Source organism: Lepisma saccharinum, chromosome 13, assembly GCF_977018435.1.
Source record: "Lepisma saccharinum chromosome 13, izLepSacc3.1, whole genome shotgun sequence".
In the NCBI taxonomy this organism is placed as follows: Eukaryota; Metazoa; Arthropoda; class Insecta; order Zygentoma; family Lepismatidae; genus Lepisma; species Lepisma saccharinum.
In genome coordinates, this window is record NC_139241.1 from 19,334,888 (window position 1) to 19,358,426 (window position 23,539).

Here is a 23,539-nt window from a genome sequence, read left to right on the forward strand (position 1 = left end):
ATTTCGAGTGTAAGTATCCAAATGATCCCAGACAGAAATGAGAAAAGACTGACTTTACATTCAACCAATTGTTTTGTATGTTCTTAAAATTATGAACACTGTCATACAACACAAATGTTTTAAAAGGATTTCCGCTAATATTAAAGTAAAATTTACTTTCAGATCCTCTTGTCAAAATATTAAAGCAATACTCTATTTACACTATTATTGTCACAAATAACAGAAATAACGCGGAGATTACATTCTTGAAGAAGTTTAATAAGAGTCTTTGTAATTTCCACTAGTTCCGTACCTTTGACTTGTTTTGTAGGAACAAGCTTTACAACTTCTTTAAAATTACCAAAAGCAGAACTTATTAGAAAAACTACCACAGTTTTTCCTAATTTCTCTGTATCGTTAGAAGCTACACCAAAGAGACTGCCATTTTTGTCGTCTAAAGCTTCTTTTACAAGAATTTCAGCTATTTGTAAGTTGACTACTCTTTCCAAAGTAGATAAGTCTTTAGTCACATGTGAAATAAAGTTTATGTTCTCAACATCAGTTTTAGGCGATACAGAAAAATCTACTGACACTTTTTGAAGAAGTCTAGGATTAGGCAAAGTGAGAATACTATTGAGTCTTATTGTATTATAACTTTTTACAGAAGACATATAAATCAAAAATGCATTCAAAATAGTAGAAACATTGCATTTTGGCTTTTTTAAAAAAATCAAAGAAAACTGGTCTTTGATACAACCTAACTTTTTCAAAATTCGTTCAGAAGTTTCATCCTCCGCATTTTCTAGCTCTCTTTTAAGATCTTCTAAAAATGAGTCAGTTTGACTGATTAGTACATATATTTTATCCTCTGATTTAAAAAAATTGTCACAAAAATCTAAACCAGCTGTTAATTGCTTCCATTCTGAAAGAGAAGAGTTTTAAAAAAAATTGTGATCCCTCACGGCAGATGGATGAATTCGGTATGATACCGCCATTTATAATATATGAACTTCTACACCCAAATTGTGATTTATTCTTACACTAATCTTAGGTGAGTTAGTAATATCCAACTTGTAAACAATACAAGTGTCACTGGTAAAAACAGACCACTCGTGTTTATCTGACAGCTTGGAGTGTACATTTTCATTTAGTAACTCAAAAGAGCTCACTCTTCTGCAACTCCTCCTTTTCCGCTTTCTGCCGCTTTTCTACATCTTGTTTTCTTTCTTCTGGAGTTTCCTTTTTTTACTAGAAGGCTTACTTAAATAAGCAGGCAGGTTAGGAAAAATGCAGGGAACCGCATCTTCTGATAAAACAACTTTGCTTCTCACAAATTATTTTTCGTTGCCCTCTTTGTCTTTGAATTTTTCGACTAAACTGATGTCTTTGGGGTTAAAATGTTTTGCACACACAAATTAATTGTTTGTAGGTGTTCAGCTAGCTCTAGGAATGGCACGAATCCATGCATTTCTGAGGTCTTCTTTTGTTGGAATCTTAAAACACGGCACATATCCCTGTGTTTGAATTTCAGAGTCTTAGTTACTCCTGCAACCAGGAACAACACCTTCTTAGGCATGCAGACATAACTTCCAACTGAACACTGTCACAAATTAAATGCCATGAGGACAAAAACAAGCGAGCGCACACTATTTCCCTATGCATTCAAATGGCGCTAGAAGCTTGCGACCAGCCTCCTTGCAACATTGCCAATTCTCATTCGCCACGGCCTTGTTCTAGAGATGGCTGTGGTACTGGTTGCCTGCATCTGGTTTTCTGTACGGTGGTTATAAATTTGATGAGTGCACAGCTGATGGTGATGTCCAGGAAGTTGATCTTGCCATGTTTCTTTTGTTCTACTGTGAAGTTGAGCCGGGGGTGGATGCTATTTAGCTTATTCACTAGAAGGAAACACATGCCATAATGCACTTCCTGCACAAGCTAAACATCGATAGTGGACAGGCACACCACACTTGGATTCCCCTATTACAACAGTTAACGTCGGGAAATAGCAGACAACACAGATGAAGACGTACAGTTAAAAACAGCGCACCTAGCGGCAGCCGGAGAACTACAAACAAAAGCAGCACACCAAGCAACAGTACAGCAAGTTCCGAGGATGGTGGCAGTGGCCACTGAAATTAATAGAACAAAGAAGAAAAAACAGTTTCGCAGATAAAGTGAGTACTAGTTTCTCCATATTTATCTACTACCGCGTTTCTCTTTTCCCAATTATGAATGATTATAATATTCATAATTGCAAAAAAGTATCGTTAAAATTAATTTAGGCATAATAAATGCTGCCTTGCAGGGAGGGGAGGGATCCCCAAAGGCTAAGGGAAGGATACCCTGACAGAAAACCAAGGGGTAGGAAGGGCTCCGAAGGCAAAGCAACACCAACCTACCTAGGGGAGTAAACCCTAAATAAATCCTGGTCCTCCAGGTTGGGGGTTGGGCGTAGGGTTAACTCCCCTACCCCGTCAAAAGAACTTGTTACGGATACCACAAGATTGCCTCGGAGGAGATTGGATAATTTGTTGACGACCCGGCGAAAGAAAAGGTTAATGAGAAGGAAAACAGATATAATGCTCGCAACCTGGAATGTAAGAACATTGAAGAGACCAGGAAAGCTGAGAGAAATAAGAGAAGAAATAGAAAAATATGGAGTGAAAGTGTTAGCATTACAAGAAACATGCTGGAAAGGACAAGGAATGATAACGTCTGGAAAACATATACTGATGTATAGTGGAGGAGAAACTGGTAATAATGGTACAGGTTTCCTAATCCAAAAGTCTATTAAACCAAGTATTATTAACTTTAAAGCAATTAATGATAGGATGTGCTCAGTCAGAGTTAGAGCAAAATTCTTCAATATCACAATGTTTTGTGTGTATGCCCCCACAGAAGAAGCAGAGGAGGAGGAGAAAGATGCTTTTTACTCAAAATTAGAAGAAGAAATAAATCATGTACAAAGACACGATGTAAAAATCATATTAGGGGACTTAAACGCCAAAATAGGAAGAGAAGAGATGTACAGAAGCATAATTGGCAAAGAAAGCCTGCATGAAGTAAGCAATGATAACGGAATGAGATTGATAGACTTTGCAAGCAGTAAGGAAATGGTAATTAAAAGTACTTGGCTTCCACGAAAAGACATAAAAAAGGAGACCTGGGTGTCTCCAGACGGCCGCACGAAGAACCAAATAGATCATGTTATAATAGACAGGAGACATGCCACAGATATTATGGAGATCAGTAGTTGTAGAGGTGCTGATGGTGACTCAGACCACCATCTAGTGAGAATCAAGTATAGACAGAAAATTGACGTGAAAAGATCAAAAAAGGAAAATAAGAACATGAAACATAATATAGAGGAACTCAGGAATGCCAGAGTAAGAGAGGAATACCAAGAAAAACTTATGGAGGCACTAGAAACCAAAAAGGATACATGGGAGAAAGGAGAACTAGAATGCAAGTGGGAAATACTAAAAACAGTAATAGGTAAGGCAGCAGAGGATACATTGGGAAAGAAACAAAACAAGAAGAGAGAACAGTGGTTTGATGAAGAATGCTCAATATTAATACAGGAGAGAAACGATGCCAGAAAAAGGATGCTTCAACGGAGAACAAGACAAGTAGTGGAAGAATATAGAGAAAAGAGGAGAGAAGCAGATAAGACATGTAGAGCTAAGAAAAGACAGTTTGAGAGAAATAAAATAGAAGAGTTAGATGAAATGAAAGATAGAAATGAGATACGAAAGTTTTATGAGAGAACAAGAGATCTGAAGAAAGGATACCAACCCAGAGCGGTTTTCTACAAGGATAAAGAAGGAAACCTCATTGGAGACAAAAGAAAGATGATGGAAAGATGGCAGGAGTATTTCTGTGAACTACTTAACGGAACCAATGAGGAGGATAAAGAAGAGGGGAAAAGTGATGAAGAGGAAGAAATAAGTGAGGAAGAGGAGGAAGAGATAATACCAACTTTAAAGGAAGTAAAAGATGCAATAAAGTCTCTAAAGAATAATAAAGCGCCAGGAGAAGATGGCATAGAATCGGAGCTGTTGAAATATGGTGGAGAAGGAGTGAAGAAGGCCATATATGAAGTGATAGAAGAAGTTTGGATAAAAGAAGAAATGCCCAGAGACTGGACAGTAGGAATAATATGCCCGATACATAAGAAAGGGGATAAAGCTAAGTGTGAAAACTACCGTGGAATAACACTACTGGATGGAACTTATAAAGTATTTGGTAAAATTTTAGCAACACGATTGGAAGATTGGATGGAAAGAATCATGGGAGATTACCAAGCAGGATTTAGAAAAAATCGCTCCACGATGGACCAGATATTTTTACTGCGTCAAGTGTTGGAGAAGTTCTATGAGTACAAAAAAGAACTTCACCAACTATATGTCGATTTTAAACAAGCATACGACAGCTTGGAAAGAAATAAGATCTACAGTATAATGAAAGAGTTTGGGATCCCAAGGAAATTGATAAGACTGACAAAAATGACAATGAAGACAACGGAATGTAAAGTCAGAGTAGAACAGGAAATGACAAACATGTTTAAAGTAGAGAAAGGACTGAGACAGGGAGATTTACTTTCTACAATATTATTTAATTTAGCATTGGAAAAAGTAATCCGACAACTACCAATCAACCCTGGAGGAACAATATTAAATAGGCTAACACAAATAGTAGCATATGCAGATGATGTAGCTTTAATAGCAAGGAATAAGCAAGCTATGGAAGAGAGTTATCAAGTATTAGAAGAGAAAGCTCAAGAACTAGGACTGGAAGTGAACACAAATAAAACAAAATATATGAAGATGGGAAATCCAGAAACAGGCAGAAGAGAACCTTACATAATAATAAATGGAAAAGAATATGAAAGGGTGGAAGCCTTTAAATATTTAGGCTCAATAATAACAGCAGATAACAAGACAGCTACAGAAATACAGGAAAGGATAACAAGTGGAAATCGATGCTACTTTTCTTTGCAAAACGTGTTTAAATCTAAGAATGTTAGTAGGAACACAAAAATTAAAATATATACAACAATATTAAGACCCATAGTAATGTATGGTTCAGAAAGTTGGGTGATGTCGGTAAGAGAGGAAGATTGGTTGTTAAGGTGGGAAAGGAAAATACTGAGAAGGATATTTGGAGCGGTAAGAGATAAAGAGGGATGGAGAATGAGAACAAATATGGAAGTACAGGAATTATTTAACCAGCCAGATATTGTAGTGAAGATCAAACAGGGTAGAATACGATGGGCTGGGCATGTTCAGAGGATGGAAGAAGCACGGGTTGTCAAGAAAATATTCAATGGAAAACTGGAAGGGAGAAGGAGAAGAGGTAGGCCCAGGAAAAGATGGATAGAGGACATGGAGGAGGACTTAAGAAGATTAGGAGTCAAGGGATGGAGAAGAAAAGCAGAGGATCGAGACGAATGGAGGGAGGTAGTCAGGAAGGCCAAGGACCTACATGGACTGTAGCGCCGACCAGTAAGTAAGTAAGTATAATAAATGTTTAATGCCAGGAAAACAGACTTCCTATGAAATGACTTTCAAGTGAAATTAATGTCTTCTAAGGCATTAAATATTATTTATTCACTAGCTCCAATGCCTTTCCTTTTGCTTCATCCTTTAAATGTATGTACTTTAATTGCAAATTTGAGTTGTTGGAGGTATTTTCCAAGCCTAGTTTTTCAGTTTATTACTTTTTACTTCTCTCGCTACTTCCTTCAAAACCAACACTCTGCTTTTCAGAATGTATAGAGTAGAAGAAAAAATAACTACAAACACATCCCTTCTTTAACTGAAATTATTTTTAAAGAAATTTATCATGTATTCGGTGGCAATTTTCATATCTTTAAAAAAACTTTGAAGCAGAACCGTGACACAACACTAATCTTCTAACACAATCTTCAGAGATATTGTCAAAATTTATAGAATCTAACATGGATGAAACAAATGCTTAATTTGAACATTCCTATCTTCACCAGAATTTTTACGAAGAACATTTTGTGGATTTCCACAACACATCACCGTTAACTCGTAAGGACGTGCGTATGGGTAAAAATTACCCAGGAGATTTTCAAATATATTTTTTAATAATTTACGAGTGCCCGAGGTCACCCTTCTCAGCACTTTTACAGTGAGTCCTTCCGAATGTTGTGACCTTAAGTCAGGTGTGAGGCTTTGCAAGTTCCAGTCACAGGACCGTAGAAACACTGTCTGGGTAAATTTCACTCACACTCGCGCTCCTACATTTCGGTTTGGTATTTCAATATGTTGTTCTTTCTTACTGCAACAAATAAAGGTATTGTTAATATGAGGGGCGATCAGGTTGCTCCGACCCTAACATAGAAGGAATGACGTTACGATTGATTTTTTATTTTGTTATTATTTAGTGATCTTTTATATGCTTTCATTCTGAATTGCAAGTCTGAGTAACGTACAGTTTTCTTTTTACAGGGGTTTAACTGAGTGAAGTTGTGTCAATGTGCCAGAATAGAGAAAACTGAGGTGAGAGCGGTGATCAAATATTTTGTGAAGAACAGGTGGACGGTATCCAAAATTCATGAGGATGTGGTGGATACGCTAGGGGACACTGCTCCTCCATACAGTATGGTGAACAGATGGTGTCGTGAGTTTAATTGTGGGAGAGAGTCGTGCGAGGATGAACATGCAGGTGGAGCACCAAAAACTGTCATGATGACCGAAAACATTAACAAAGTCCATGATATCATGCTGAAGGATCGTCGAGTCACTATCCATCATGTTGCCGAGATGTGTGGCCTGTCATATGGCACTGTCTAAAACATAATTACCCAGGAATTGCAAATGAAAAAAAATGCTGCAAGATGGGTCCCTTGAAACCTCACCCCAGATCAGAAGTGCACCTGAGTGCTCATAAGTCAAGAACTTCTTGACAAGTTTCGTGCTGATATAGACTATTTCCTTGCCCGATTTGTAACTATGGATGAAACATGGGTCCATCACTTTGACCCAGAAACAAAATCACAAAGCATGGAGTGGAAACACCCACATTCTCCACCAACGAAGAAGTTCAAGGTGCAAACGTCAGCCAAGAAGGTGATGGCCTCAATTTTCTGGGACTGCAAGGGTGTCCTTCTTGTGGACTATCTACAAAGAGGCCAAACCATCACTGGCACATACTACAGTGACCTAATTCAGAAATTACGTGATTCCATCAAGAAAAAGAGGCGTGGGATGTTGACACGTGGTGTGCTCCTTCACTAGGACAATGTACCTGTCCACACCATTTGTTCAAACATTTGAAGAATGACATTCGTGGGTAAACATTTTCTGATGATTCTGAGGTGATAAGGGCTGTGGACTCATGGTTGGAGGACCAGTCGGAAGATTTCTTTTGCAAGGTATCCAGGCGTTGGAGCACTGGTGGGAGAAGTGCATTGGAGTTGCAGGGGAGTATGTTGAGACGACGACGACGACGACGACGACAAAAAAAAAAAAAAAAAAAAAAAAAAAATGAAACCCTATTGCCGTTCTTTCCATGTTAGGGTGTGGACAGGTACATTGTCCTGGTAACATTGTCCACGTGTCAACATCCCACGCCTCTTTTTCTTGGTGGAATCACCTGATTGCCCTCGTCAAATGATTTAATGCAATTATAATTTGGATTTACAAAGTAATTTTGCTTTTGGGTAATATTTACACAGTGAGAGTCCTTGCATCCTATTGAAGAGTGGGTGTCCTGTTGGTTTAAATACTTACACTCCAAAATTTGAGTTGCATTACATTTGGGTGGTGTAAGTTTGTATTTAAGAGGTTGCAAGGTTCCATTTATAGCCAAAATGATCAGAACTTGGATCTGTGGGAAATATTATAGGGAGGGTGCAGATTAAAGTCATTCCACAGCACATGCACATGTAAAAATGTTTGATTCAGGGTTGCCAGCTGACCCATTAACAGCAGAGCACACATTCACAAATAAGCTAAATTTGTCCAAAGTAAGAAAACTTTTCTTCTGTACTGATTTTGCAATACTTTATAGTACACCTTGCTTTAGAAATTGTCGCAGGAAATATTGGCGAAAGCTATGTTAAGTCAAGATAACAACTTTTATATCTGCAAGCAAGTCAAAAATAAAAACCTTATATTTTATTTTAATTGAAATGTATGATCTCTTCTTGTGCATTAGTGAAAAGTTGTGATCCTACCTAGCACAATAATATTGCCCGGCAAGAAAATAATTACAAAATTTGGTATGAAAATTCAATATTCACGAAGCGGCATTTTCCGGCCCGAAAACAACAACAACAAATAATCGATCTGGAGAGAAATTTCTCTGGCAGTTTCATGCCCCATTTAATTGTTTAGAGAACTATTCATATTTTATCCTCTTACCGAAAACTAAAAATTTCTATTCTTGCAGACTTTTTTGGCAATCTGGATCACTGTGCAATGGTCGAACCCTACTTTTACTTTTTTGAGGGAGAGAAAGAGAGAGATAGAGAGAGAAAAACACAAAATCTGTGATGATTATGCAGGGAAGAAGTACAGTATATAAATGGAAGGGCAGCTTTCTGATGCAAAACTGAAGCTATTCTCTCACTTAGTGGCAACAGGCTATGAGGGATGAAAAGGTGAAGCAGATGATTTTTTTTCTGAGGCCCGCAATGTATTTTTATGAATGATTATTTAATAAAATCAAACAGTAATTTCTTAGCAAACATTAACAAGGAGCTGTATTTAAACACCATTAACTTTAAGATTAAAATGAATATCACTATATTTTTTAAGAGCTTCTTATTTACTCACTCTCTCTTGCATTCTTAAACCCGAAGGTTTATGGCTGCAGCAACACAGGCTTTCCATCTATTCATATCCCGGGTAAGATCATTTCAATCCTTACAGATTTCCTTAGGTACATCACAACGTTAACCCTGCATCTTTGTCTTGGCCTTCCTACATGTGTCTTACCATCAGGCTCCAACAAGAATCCTGAAAACTCCTCTTTCCTCTCCCAATTGTGCCACATGTGTGTATGTTCCAAATATTTTTCTAAGGATTTAAGGATTAAATACTCTTAATGTAATGGAGCAAGTTTCATATCCATATAACACTACAGGAAAAATTACTGTTTTGTGTATTTTAACTTTTAGTTTCTTAGATATTATACAAGAAGATAAAAGTTTATGAAGAGCAAAGTAACACACATTTGCTGAATTAAGTCTGCTTTTTATTTCTTCTTTAATATCATTTTCATTTGTTAGTATTACTCCTAAGTACTTGAATTTGGAAACTGATTCAAATGAGTTGTCATCAATAATAAAATTTTGATTATTACCAAACACTTTGTTTCAGCCTCTAAGCATATACAGTAAAACCTGTCTATCCCGGAACATGATGGTTTCGAGCAAAATTTTCCTTCTTATACAGGGTTGACTTTAAATACAGTACAAAGTGCTGCAGGAAATAATGGAAAGACAGATTTACATTTCGCATTACTTATGATGTAGAGTACTAATGCATATACGTACATGAATAAAAATGCAATAGTCGCAATGAGCATAGCAGAGATTACAATTATGTAACTACACAACATGTTGGTACACTTTTTACAGTACTGTAAGAATGTACAGTACGTACTTATGTATCTTTTCGAACCCGGGACCCCTGGCATCGTAGCGCAATGTGCATAGAGGGAAAGAGAAAGATTGAAAGATGGAATAAGAGAGGTGAAGAAAGATTGAGATAAAAGTGAAGAAAAAATAAAGAAACAGAGAGATAACAAGAAAAATAGAAAGAAGATGAAAGAACAGAGGAGAAATAGACAAAGAAAGGTGGAGGAAGAGGGTAAGAGATGAAAGAAAGAAACTGAATTGTATGATTATTGTAGCACATTCGTTCATATCAACAATGTTACCGATAAGCGAGTGGCAACAGAGGCATGTTCCACTTACAGTATTGCATTGTTTTCTTGCGAGCGAAAAAAATAAAGGAAGAAATTTCCATCTTGAGAATAAAAACATCTTGTAGGTCTTTAAATGGTGTTCTGTTTCTGCGTTAAGGAGGTTTCTGCCTTAAGCAGGTCATTTTCAGGTATAAAATCGGTCCGTTCCGGGGACTTTTTTTTTCCGTATTTACAGGTTTCCTTCTTATAGAGGTTCTGGGATATGCAGTTTTTACTGTATTTAGTTTTCTCTTTGCTAACTTCCAAACCCAGCTCTTAAGTTGCTTTTAAAAATACTTTAGAATTATTCACAATTGTATTAAAATCCCTTAGTAAGTCTACATCATATGCATATGCTAACAACTGAGTCATACCATTTTAGTCCTTCATTGTTTCTTTTACCTTCCTAACAGCATATTTTCGAGACCAAATTAAAGAGCAATGGAGATAATGCATCTTCCTGTTTTAGGCCATCACCAACTGTAAATTTATCAGACATATCAATACCTACACAAATTTTATGAATGATTCAAATCTAAGACCCCTGGCTCTGTGGTGCATCATGCAAAACAATTTGCCACAGTAACTGACAATGTAAATGGTGTCACCTACACTAATGATGGTGCCCCTACAAATGCATGCTGAATAGTAGTCGTGGAAAGATAGTTATAATAAGAACAGTGGGGAGAAGAAAGGATGTGAGTAATGTCAGATAGTCATAATGCACATTACTACATAAAGATGACTTCAGATTTCAGTATGGCAAGATGATCAGGTAATAAGGGTCAATTCAAAGAAAGCCTACACCAGTTATCTGGTATTTTCATATGCCTGTGTCCATGTAATAGACTGGTTGCACTGGATAGATGCCACTGGATTATCTTCCCAGCCTGTGCAGAGTGACCAGAACTTTCAGCTTTGAATATTTGCTGAAGTAGTGTGTAATAGGTTATTGGGCACAATCATATTCCCACAAGTAACCTGAAGTCATCTTTCTGTGCTTCAAGTCAATATCCATAACACAGACTTTAACCTGTAACGTGTATGAGTAAAAATTACCCAGGCAATTTTAAAATATATTTTTTGGTCATTTCCATTGTGTCTCGAAGGGCATTCTTCTCAGTACCTTTTAGTGAACCCTTCTGGGTGTCAGGACCTTAAATCAACTGTGAGACTTCATTACTTCAGTTCTCAGGACCATAGAAACACTGCCTGTGTAAATTTCACCCAATATGTGCTCATTGTACATCAGCATGTTTTTTCCCCTCATTTTTGTCAATTGTGTAATACATACAATAACGATTTTCAAAATTAATATAATTAGTTTAATCAATAGAGGTAAAGTTATTTAAATGTTTTAAAACAATTACTTTGAGTGAGGAAATTTTTCTTCCAGGTAAAATTTACCCAGCTTGCATCCTTGCAATCTGGTTGAGAGTGCTCCTCTTACCATCTCTTTTTATTCATCTTATCAATTGTGTCATACAATGAAATGTTCAAACCTAATAAAATTACTTTAATTAATGAAGGTATTTTTATTTACGTCTTAAAAATATATAATTCAAATTTACGAAGCAATTTTGCTTGAGGGGTCAAATTTACCCAATGTGCATCCTAGTGGAGAAAGCACATACTGCTGGGTTAAGGTACTGTATATGAAGAACTTGCAGGGTAACATCGGACCCTTGAAAGTTAAACTGATTGGAGCTGTATATCATAAAACCCTGTTCTTTCATTGCTTTTTTTACTTCACTTTTCTGCCACTTTTGGCTAATCATGAAGATGAGGATGAGTGATGATGATGAAATTGATGAAGTGACAGTCACAAATAACACCCATGTCAGCCTGGGATTCGAACCTGGGTCTCTGATGTTGTAACGTGCTGTGCTAACCACTCTGCGATGGAGGCCAGCTCTTCTTTCATTGCATTTCTGATCCCTGCTTTTCCCTGTATTTTGAGCACCATGTGTCAAAAATATAGTACACAATTGGAGTCTCACAGCTCGGTGGTTGAGGGTTGCATAGAATGCAATGGACCCAGGTTCAATCTTGGATTGAGTCATGATTTTCATAACTTTTCATGGCTCAATAGCTATCTTGAGAGTCGGCACCTGCCACGCAGCTTTTCATTGGACAATATGTGGTCTACCAGACGAGTCACATCGCTGCTGTTTTATATGTTTCAAGACTGGAGCCTGTTACTACTTATTTTCAAGTAGTTCCCCAATTGTCCTCACAATGCTTGGTCAACACTGAAATTATGGGAGCACCCACCAGGAATCAAACTCAGAAAAGCTCACTTCAAAGAGGAGTGTACAAACTGTTTGGCTACACGGGATCCTTTAATACAGTTTCACTGAGGGAGACATCTGTCTGCCATATTTCTTCTAGCAAGCAAGACAGATTTTCATTTACTGTGCCACACCATGAAAACAGATTCGTAGTTATCAGATCAATTTCACCATCATAATACAAAACTAACATATATTTGCACTGGAATCTTGATTTTTATGCTTGCAGGGGACCAAACTGAAAAAAACATAAAACTGCGGATAAATGTAAAATCTGTGAAAATTTTGTAACATTTTGCTATGTTGGAGCCCATGAGAATTGAATGCATAATACAGGAAAATGGAAAATCGGGGTTCTGCAGTAGTAGCATTGTGTGTGGCAATAACATGCTATCAGACTTTGCATAAGCCTTTATGTAGCCTATACACATATACAGGTACAAAAATCACACACTGGCCATTTCGTCACAACCACTCGAATCACTGTCACTGTTCCCTGACTTGCTATTTGTCATCCACATTTTGAAAATGTCAATCAGATCTTGACGCTGTTTGTTTTGAACTTCCAGCAAGGAGTTCTGAATTTGCAACTGAACGTTCTGAGCTTCTATTAATGACTTGAGTTCATTGTGTCGCCTTTCGCTTTTCTCCATGTCTTCGCGGTGTGTAGTTCTTAGGAAAGACATGAACTCTGTGAACTGCTTTTTAGGTTTGCTTGGCATTCGCACTTCAGTCTCTTCCGTCGGTACGTTAGGGGACGAAGTCTGGATGTTGGATTCTAACGTTTCAGGCACTGTATCCGTAGCACTATTTTCTTCTACAGTAATTCCTGAGGAGGGTGGCGCTTCATGAGTGTCTTCCAACGACACTCTGTACTTCTTCGCCAGCAGCACATGAAGTTTATCGTAGTATTTGGGATGCTTCTTTCTCCTCTCCCCGGGGTTTAGCCTGTGCTGCTGGTACTTCGTGTACATGTGTTCCAAGTTTCTCCACTTCTGGTGGCAGCACTGTGCAGCTTCCTTCAAAGACGTGGCAGGAACTGGTACACCTCTTTGCTCCATCTCTTCCGCAATCATTTCCCACACTTTAGTTTTCAACACCGTTTTATTTTTCAGTAGTGTCTGATATCTATCCACACTAATAATGTCTATTAAGAGTTCTGTAGCATCCTGGTCATTGCCAACTTGAGATTGCCAGAAATTTTCACGGGCTGAATCTTTTAGTGGGCTCTTCTCTGTTCCATCTGCAAGTTAAAGAATATTATAATGTTATTTATTTTGGAGAGTAAAGAGAGATGTGGTGGGAAATTAATATACTGAAATGAATAATTCACTTGTTAAAGTGTTTTTTTATGATACAATCTCAGGTTAAAAGCCAGGTTAACTTGACATTCGTATCCAACTTTTTATGCACATACATTGCTCTCATCATCAGGGAACGATGTCATCGCTGATGCAAATGTTGAATTAACCTGGCTGGTAACCTGAGAACACTTATTGAAATCACATCACCAGGAAAGCTAATATTCTTACTTTCGTTTTTTATGATGTTTTGTTTGTTTTAAATATCTTTGGCCACTGCCCCTGTGCATCCTTTGCCACAAGTGGTCTCCTGCCTTGTATGTAACATGATGATCGACTTGGTGTGACACAATCATTTTTTTTTTACAATGAAAGGTCTTTGTTGCTGGAGTTTTAAAGTGGTGCATAACTAACTAACTCTCTAACCTTCATGGCTGCAGCAACACAGGCCTTCCATCTGTCCCTATCCTGACCAAGATCTATATGCTCTTTTTCATCCCTACTGATTTCCTTTAGGTCCATCTCAATGTTAAGATCAAAAGTGGTGCATATCAGTGCCCAATTAAATATGCAGACCATTGACAAGCTGCATTTATTTTGACTAGTGTTTATTCTTTAACTGTCAGCTTTTGCCTAAAATGTTGAGAATTCATTGCCAAGGAAAATGCAGATGGTTCTGAACACCCAGCATACAGCCCTGATTTGTCACCATGGATGCATTGAATAGGTGTGCATGACTCCCTCCTCCCTCCCTGGAAAATAAATGTCAACTTCGAATTATATATTTTACACATATAATTACATTTCAGTCACAGTAATTTATGTTAATTATTAGAAGGGTGTTGCATGAACATGATAACTTCAAACTGAAGGGGCAGTGCTGTCAGAGGGTAAATGTGCCTCATTTGTCCCCTACTATCTGGAAAAATTATCTTCCTTTCCCCCCTCTGTAAAAAATCCCGCAAATGTCCCCATGTTTCACCAAGCAGATCCTTAAAGGAAGTTCAAAAGTTCTACATAATGACGAAGCGAAGGCCGTGGAGCAGAAATGGTTCAAGTAGCTACCAAAGTATTTTTTTGCCAACAGTATCCAACACTTGGAATGCCTGTCTGAATACCTACAGAGACTTCTGAGAAAACCTGCATTCCTGTAACCTTAAACAGTGCTCAACCTCTAATCATCCTGTTTCATGTTCCTTTAACAATAAATGTATAAACCAGCCCAAATGGGTTTCATTTGATCACAACTTGTAATAATATTTTCCCTAAGCATCCTGCAGTGTTAAAAAACAAAATTGCCAAAGCTGTAGAAAAATATTTATCTTGTAGTCTATGGTTCTTACAAGCATAAAAACACAGTTTTTTGTTGTGATGCTTCAGGAGAGCACATGCTCCCTTCATCAGACGTTTATTTTTAGTTTGATTAAAGTAACAGTTATAAGGATGGCTAAATATTTTAACAAAAAAGAATCAGTTATACAATGGATCTTGTCAATATTACATTGTTGTAACATAACTTACCTGTGAAGCAAGCAGTCTGTTTTAATATAAATTATGGATCCCAAATAACATCAGGCAATTCAAAATCATCATCATTTTTACAAAGATTTTGGATGTCTTAAAATTTAAAGATGGTGGCATACCCCACATGTGAAAAAAAAAACTACACTCGACTACGTTGCTATTCTCATTATTTAATTTCTTCCAATGTTCTTCTGCAATGAATGCAGATTCCCACGATGGGAAACATAGATTTAAATGTCTGGGAAGCTTCATTCATTGCAGAAGAAAATTGGAAGAAATTAAAAAATGAGAATAGCAACATAGTCGAGTAGAGTTTTCTTTTTCACATGTGGAGTAAGCCACCATCTTTAAATTTTAAGACATCAAGAATCTTTGTAAAAATGATGATGATTTGGAATTGATTGATGTTATTTGGGATCCATAATTTATATAAAACAGACTGCTTGCTTCACAGGTAAGTTGCTATGTTACGAGGGTGAATCAAATATGAATGAGCCTTGTGCGGAAAAACAAAATTTATTGAAGGAAACAGACATTGCCACATCCTATTTTTCTACATAGTCTCCACCCTTAGTGATACATTTTTCCCAACGTTGTGGTAGGTTCTTGATGCCGTTCTCATAGAATGAAGCTGGGCGGGTAGCCAACGAGTTGCGCACAAAGGTCCACCTGATCGTTGGTCGCAAATCGCTCGCCCCCAAGTGCTTCTTTGAGGGGTCCGAACAGGTGAAAATCACATGGTGAAAGGTCTGGGCTGTACTGTGGATGCGGAAGTGGTTCCCAGTGCATTTCCACCAGTTTCTACCGCGTAACACCTGCTGTATGGGGTCTGGCGTTGTCGTGGAGGAACAAGACCCGGCAGATGGGACAGCCTCGTCGTTTGCATCGATACTGCACCTTAACTTGATCCAGGAGGCTGCAGTAGTAGGGTGAGTTGATGGCTCGACGTTCGTGTAAGAAATCCACCAGTAGTATCCCCCTCCAGTCCCAAAACACCATGGCCAACACCTTCCCCGCAGACAACCGAACTTTGGCCTTCATGGGGTTTCCTTCGCCTTTCCTCCTCCACTCCATGCTGGCACGCTTGGATGCTGGGGTGTAATGATGCACCCATGTCTCGTCACGGGTAACGATGTGATGCAAAAACGCTTCCCCTTCCATGTCAAAACTAGTGTGACAATGCGAACTCGGTCATCTTTTTGAGCAACATTCAGCATCTTGGGAACCCACCGAGCTGTGATTTTGCAGAAGCCCAAGTGCTTTGTGATGATTGATTGGACACTTCCATAGCTCACACCAAGTTCTGCCGCAATTTGCTTCACAGTGACTCGGCGATCCTGTTCGACAAGCGCACGAACACGAGCCATGTTCTCATTTGTCACACTGGTGTGAGGACGACGGGGGTGTACTTCATTTGCAACACGTTCACGGCCTTGCTGGAATTCCTTACACCACACCTTCACTCTTGCCTACGAGAGGGTACCATTCCCAAACTGGGCCTGCAGTCTCCAGTAAATTTCGGCCGGTTTGACGTTTTCCTGGGTGAGGAACTTGATGATTATGCGTTGTGCAACAGACACTGGCACACTCTGCTCACTCATCGTGAGAGCTACTAAACAAAGCATGCGACATGCCGGCTGTTCTGGTTCCTGATTCACGACAGCACCACCTACCGGCCGCACATGCCCAATCACACCCTGCTACCCATTCCGACGCTTAGCCAATCAAGGTTCATTCATATTTGATTCACCCTCGTACAACTAGGGATATGACGAAGCTGAAAATTTACCGATGCCGATGTACTCACCGATAATTTTTGGAACAGATACTGATGCCGAAATTTAACTGATTCCGATACATAAGATTATTAAACAGAAATGGGATGTTATTTTCAGCATGACAAAAAAAATAATTGCTATGTACATTTCTATTGCATATCATAATGTATGTGGTTATGTGAACCTTTAAGAACAACACAGATTCTCAAGAGATTTAACATTAGTACACAAGCAGTTCTTTGAAATGCAAAATATTCCTGTTCTTAATGTTGGAAATTTACTGCTGCCAGATTCAACTTCAGAAACACAAGTTTTGGAAGCACTTCTGGAAGTAACCTACTTCTTATCGCAAATCTGTTCAGCAACACTGAACTCTCATTCACTGAATAATGATGGAGCAGGTAGGTCCAAGTATTTTCTCAGCACTTGCTTCAAGTTTGAATACTAATTTTTGAATTTCCAACACAACAGCATATCCTGGTCACATGGACTAGTTGGTTCAGCAATGTACTGTTTTATTTCTGATTTTGAGTTAGGTTGATCCTCTGAATGATAGTTTGCAATAATTTTATTACAAAAACTCTACAATGATGAAGAATCATAAACTAATTTTCAACAAATCTTACAAAACTAAAATATAAAACTTATTAGAAGGTAAAACTCTAGTATTATCTGTACCAGTTTAAATATCGGATTTTTGCCGAATACCGATGCCGATATGTCAATTTCTGCCGATTTTCATACATCTGTAATCGGCTTCGGCACATCCCCAGTTACAACAATGTAACATTGAGAAGATCCATTGTATAACTGACTTTTTGTTAAAAATTTTTAGCCATTGTTATAACTGTTACTTTAATCAATCTAAAAATAAACGTCTGATGAAGGGAACATGTGTTCTCCTGCAACGACACAACAAAAAACTGTGTTTTTGTGCTTGCAACAACCGTAGACCACAAGATAAATTATTCTACAATGCAAGCAATGTGCACATACAAGAAAAATTAGGTGTAGAAAAATAATGTGAAATGATTTAATTTGAGTTTTGTTATTTAGTGTCACTTTTCTGCAAGTTTTGGCTAATCATGACAATGAGGATGAGTGACGGTATGGAATGGATGAAGGGACATTCTCAGAAACACCCATATTCAGGCTGGGATTCAAACCTGGGACCTCTGGCATCTTAGCACACTGTGCTAATGACTCCGAGTTCAGCTTGGTATGAAATAAATACAATACAATATTATCTTCGGAATGAGCAGTTTCTTCCCACAAGGAAGTGTGTGGTGGAATAAGAGCAAGTGTAGGATAAGGGTTATAAACAGATGCCTTGTAAAATACAAAATATTTCTTTACATATTCAAAATACCCTTCAGTCTTCTTGGAAACCGCCAACTGCCATGGAAGAGTGGTTAGCACAGCATGGTACAATGCCAGGGGTCCTGGGTTCAAATCCTGGCCTGGGTAAGGGTGTTCTTTGTGAGTGTCCCTTGATTAATTTCATTGTGCCATCACTCATTCCCATCTTTGCCATTAGACAAAAGTGACAGAAAAACGAAGTAAAATAAACAAAATCATTCAATCCATAGTAGCCAGACCCTGCTGTGGTGGGTGTAGACTAGTGACAACTTTGTATAACCAATCAATTAATACACCATCTGCTGAATATCTTGCATGATTGAACCAGACAGGACATGGTAACACATTATTGCAAAAAAAGTAGAACAGAAATTGTCACATGAATGGATACGTAATAACCAGCAATTACTCATGTCAATATTTGGTTCACATTTAAATGTTTTCTCTGTACTTTTTCAACTTTTCTCTAAATGTTTGCCCCATATTCTGTATATTTTTTGATCATGTTGCAATTTTGATTTGGATGTTTACTACCATGTATAAGCAATATTTACATGATGCAGTGTAATTACCTCATGGGGAAGGTTGTGTAACCAAATTTTTGAATTCTCGAACCTGTCATTTGAATTTGAATGAGAGTGACAAAGTCCTTTTAATTCCAGAAATCATTGCTAATTATTATGTTTTTTTACCATATTGGGTAATATATATTGGACATGACCATTGGATTCCATTAAGTTTTTGAAACATCAGATTGTAATAAGATACGGATAATTCTGTTACAATTTGAATAGAAAACATATTGCTAATAATGATCCAAAATTGCACATATGGCATTGCATAGAAAATATGAACTAGAGAAATTCAGAATTCATCATAAGATTTTAAGAAGCCTCACAATCTTATTTCACATGGTACGTATAATATATAGGGTATCCCACTCACTACTTTACCCAGCAACAAAATGTTTACCGTACCTTGGACTGTGAGAAAGGCAGTGACCACAATATGTGCTGGAAATTGCCACCATTCACCTCCAGACAGTCCTGAACAGAATGTCCCAGATTTTGGAAAGTCCAGCCAAGCATATCCTGAAGCACATGTTGAATTTATTTAAAGATATTTTCTTTCAGTGCATCGATGAATTTGATAGTGTACATTCATACTTTCGGATAGCCCCACAGGAAGTAATCTATGGGTGTAAAATCTGGCAAACCACGGTGGCCAAGTTTGTTCAAAATGGCATGGTCACTGAAAAGGACTGAATTCAGTCATGCTGGGGTTGGCAGTGTGGCATGTTGTGCCAAGTACCAAGTGGGTCAGCCAGCCTCTGTGGCAGAGTAGTTATAACATCATGCTAAGATACCAAGGGTCCCAGATTTAAATCCTGGCCTGGTGTTTGTGAGTGTTCATTCATCAATTTCATCACTCATCTCCATCTTCGCAATTAGCCAAAAGTGGCAGAAAAGCAAAGTAAAATAAACCAAACCAAATCAAAGCAGCAAGTGGGACACAGGTGAGGTTTATGCAACTCTTGGTTCACTGTGTAATTCATCACATTATCAGTGAAGTAATCAACATACACTTAATACCCTGAACACTTTAAGAAGTTTCAAACATTTTTTTGCAAACTTTCCTTTTACGGGAGGTGATATTGACTTTATTCAACATTTGCCACTGGAAAATTAATAATAAATTTTAGTTTACAGTATGCTACATCAAAGTATTAATTTTCAACATGCTAGCAATTTGATTGTTTACAGGCTTCCCCGATGGCACAGTGGTTGCGTCGTTGCCTAGTAATCAAGGGGTCCCGGGTTCGATACCCAGTGAACGCACAGTTGTTCGGATCCCACTTTAAACTGTAGTTCAAGTTCTGATTAGCCTTACTGTGCAATGATCACACTTTGCATTAGGAAAGAGGGGATAACATGGAAAATTGCAAAGAATTTTATTTGCAATTACAAGGAAAATTAATAAATTTATGAATTGGACAAAATACAAGGAGCATTCAATATATAACCAGAATTTTGCAATAAAATCTCCTGTAATAGGTCTACAATCACGAAACTTCATACGATTCTTCTAGAAAGTACCCTTGTATTAACTGTGGAAGCCCCATATCACATGATGCAAAATCCCTGCCTTAACTGTGGAAGCCCCGTAGATTGGCATCAAGGTGTCCGTCAGTGTGTACGAAAGTGGAGATGAGATCAGTGACACTTTTCTGCATTTTGAAGGTGTAAACCTGGCTAAAATTTATCGACGAATGACTATAATTTACTGTGATAAGTGTTTGGCTAAATGCCAAGTGTACGAGTGGGTGAATAAGTTCAAAAGCAGTGTGACAGTCAAACCACGTGTTGGCCGATCAGTCTCAGTTACGACTGAAGGCATGCGGAACGCCGTTGAAGCAGTTATTTGTTATGATCGCCGCATCACCGTAGCCGACATAGCAAGAGCAATGGAGATTAGAGTTGGATCAGTACACATCATCATCCTTGACAGACTGGGATTCAGAAAAGTCTCTGCAAGATGGGTCCCACGTCATCTGACGCAAGATTTGAAAAACAGATGTTTGGATGCCTGGAACGCTACAGAGCTGAGGGGGGTGACTTCATTGGTTGGATAGTTACTGGGGATGAGTCTTGGATCCATTTCTTTCACCCTGAAAGCAAGAGAGCCAGAATGGAATACCACCATCCATCGAGATCCACTAATACTGAGATCGCAGCAGTCTGCTGGAAAAGTTATGTTGACTGTTTTTTTGGGACAGGAATGGTGTCATTCTTGAAGATTACCTTACCAAAGGTATGACAGTGAACAGTGAATCATATAGTGCTTTACTGCAGGATTGTTTCAAGCCACCAATAAGACGAAAACATCCAGGACTTGCTTGCAACACAACAATGCTCGTCCACATACTGCTGCTGTGACTGTTAAAACCATTGAGGACTTATGTATGGAAGTTATAGCACATCCCCCTTATTCACCGAACTTAGCACCCAGTGATTATTGGCTCTTTGGACCTCTCAAGGAAGCTCTTTCCGGGAAACACTTTGCATCTGATCAAGAAGTTCAATGGGCCACACATTCCTGGTTCACAGGTTAACTAAATAATTTTTTCTACAAGGGCATTAACTTGCTGGTGGCCCGTTGACAGAAGTGCATCGATAGAGAAGGGGACTACTTAGAACAATAACATGAAAGTAGCAACTCTGTTCAACAGTGAGTGACGCTATTACAAAATTCTGGTTATATATTGAATGCACCTTGTGATAACTTGAAATAAATGCCCACACCTTAGAACAGATTTTAACACCTGTTAATCCCTGCATTGCAACACGTGCTTATTTTCCAATGATAGGGAGTCACACCTCTACACATGTATGACTGAGTATATAAAAACTGAAATTATAGGCACGGTGTCCAGAGGAGATCGTACCTATTTCTTCTAGACTAAGAACTAGACTACAAAATTGCTTTGCTTTATTTTACTTTGCTTTTTGTGCCACTTTTGACTAATTTGCGAAGATGGAGATGAGTGATGATGTGATGAAATTGATGAATGGACACTCACAAATATCCATGTCCAGGCCGGGATTTGAACCTGGGACCCCTGGTTGACTACAAAAGTTTCACTTGAAATATGCACTATGAACATGCAAACTGTTGTGCAAAATGGTGCTGACCAATCAACAGAAAGGGTTTTGGGTTGTAGAATATGCGAAAAGGATGTGGTCACAGTTCCATGCCAACTGGTGTTTGATCCACCTGATAAGAACTCCATTAAACATTGGTAAATGCAATTCCTGGAGAAAGGTTACCTGTGCAAAGATAAAAAGCACTGGTCACTCATCATGTTTGGTGGAGGCAGTGGACAGAGTACAGTAAGCCTTCCAGCAACTCAGTTCAAATAACAAGCTGAGAGTTGGAAATGACCCCACTCTATGGTGTGGGATATGTCTATAACAGTTTGCAACTGGAGGCTTATAAGGTGCAGCTTGTGCAGGCATTCACTGAACTAGACAAACCATTTTGCTAAGTCTTCAATGTGAACATCCAGGGATAACCACTATGACACAGAGATAGGCTGAAAGTAAATGTTTAAACTTGTAATGTATGTTAACAAAACTTAGAAACCATGCTCATACCACATCATGGGGTTGTGATTAAATGTTTCAAAATGGTACAGTATTTTCTGGACATCTTGTATATATTTATAAAGAAACAATTTGAACTTACTGGTGAGCGCTGCTTTACACTCTGGAAATATGACAACTTCAGTAACCGTCTCAATGTTGCCATTTGAAACTTCTACAACTGCCGGAGATTCCACATTTTGGTTACACACTGACTTTGTTGTTTCCTGAGATGAGGAGTCTGTTGCTTCAAACGTTTCAATCAACAAAATGGGGTCCACTTTGTGCTTCTTGGCCATCACGTCAGTCAACTCATCAAAATACAGAGGCTTTTTTCTTTTTCTCCTCTCACCAGATTCAAAGTTTCGTATGAACTGCAGATAAGAATATTCCAAGTTCCTCCATTTCTGGTGGCATTTTACTATTGCATCCTTCTTGGATGAAACAGGGAGCGCTGCACTTCTTCGTGACAATTCGTCCACAACCAGCCCCCACACTTTGCTCTTCATTATCCTCTTACTTCCGAGCAAGTTCTGAATCTTTTCCTGCTTAACAACGTCTATCAAAACCTGCGTAGGTGTTTGCCCGCTCCTAAGCATCCTCTTCCAGAAAGCTTCGAGGATTGATGTTTGAGATTCTGGTGGGGGAAGAAGAACAAATGATCAGTACTGTACTCACACACTTCAGGGCAAAGATATTCATTATCATCTGTAAGTTGTTACAACCTGGTGGTTCTTACCTGTAGATTACCCACGTAGTATAACTTTTATCAGATGACTGGCCAAAACATGTCTTGCACTACCGATGGCTGTGCAGTATATTGCCAATCAGCACATGGCAACAATTAACGTGCCATTTCTTCAAAACTAAAGCCTGTTTGGTGAAAGAATAAACTTAAAATTTATAATTTTGTCTTCTCCGTCGAAAGTCAGGGAGGGTCAGATGAACCGCTGAACCAATCAGCTTGGTCCAGTTGCCATGGCGAGAGGAAATTTTTGTGGTATTCTGCGCTGCAATTTTTTTGTTTCGAGACATTTTTTTAAATAAGTGGCACACTCAACAAAGCCAAGCAGAACGAAGCCTAATAGTTGCTGTGTAGCAAATGAACGAGTCGCAGATTCCTTGCCTCTCCCTGAAATGCAAGCGAAGGGTGCTTGTTGACAGAAAAATGTGTCATGTAAGACTGGACAAAAATCAGGCATGTAACAAACACCACTTTT

General features: G+C 38.4%; 2 protein-coding genes across 5 annotated transcripts in view; one reads left to right on the plus strand and one right to left on the minus strand.

The window, feature by feature from the left end:
- The first annotated feature begins 3,005 nt into the window (after positions 1-3,005).
- LOC145996715 (uncharacterized) lies at positions 3,006-10,846 on the plus strand. Its single transcript, XM_083133239.1, has 2 exons — positions 3,006-4,437; positions 10,683-10,846. Exons 1-2 carry the CDS (start codon positions 3,006-3,008, stop codon positions 10,844-10,846), a joined length of 1,596 nt encoding a protein of 531 aa, XP_082989365.1.
- Positions 10,847-12,611: 1,765 nt separating this feature from the next.
- Positions 12,612-23,539, minus strand: part of meso18E (Myb/SANT-like DNA-binding domain-containg protein meso18E) — a 38,697-nt gene continuing 27,769 nt past the window's right edge. For all 4 annotated transcript variants that reach the window (XM_083133931.1, XM_083133932.1, XM_083133933.1 and 1 more), the window contains 2 exons: positions 22,423-22,956; positions 12,612-13,458 (listed from right to left, as the gene is read on the minus strand). In XM_083133931.1, coding sequence (XP_082990057.1) covers positions 12,662-13,458; positions 22,423-22,956 — 1,331 coding nt within the window. In that variant the 3' untranslated portion in view covers positions 12,612-12,661. The remainder of the gene's footprint in view (positions 13,459-22,422; positions 22,957-23,539) is intronic.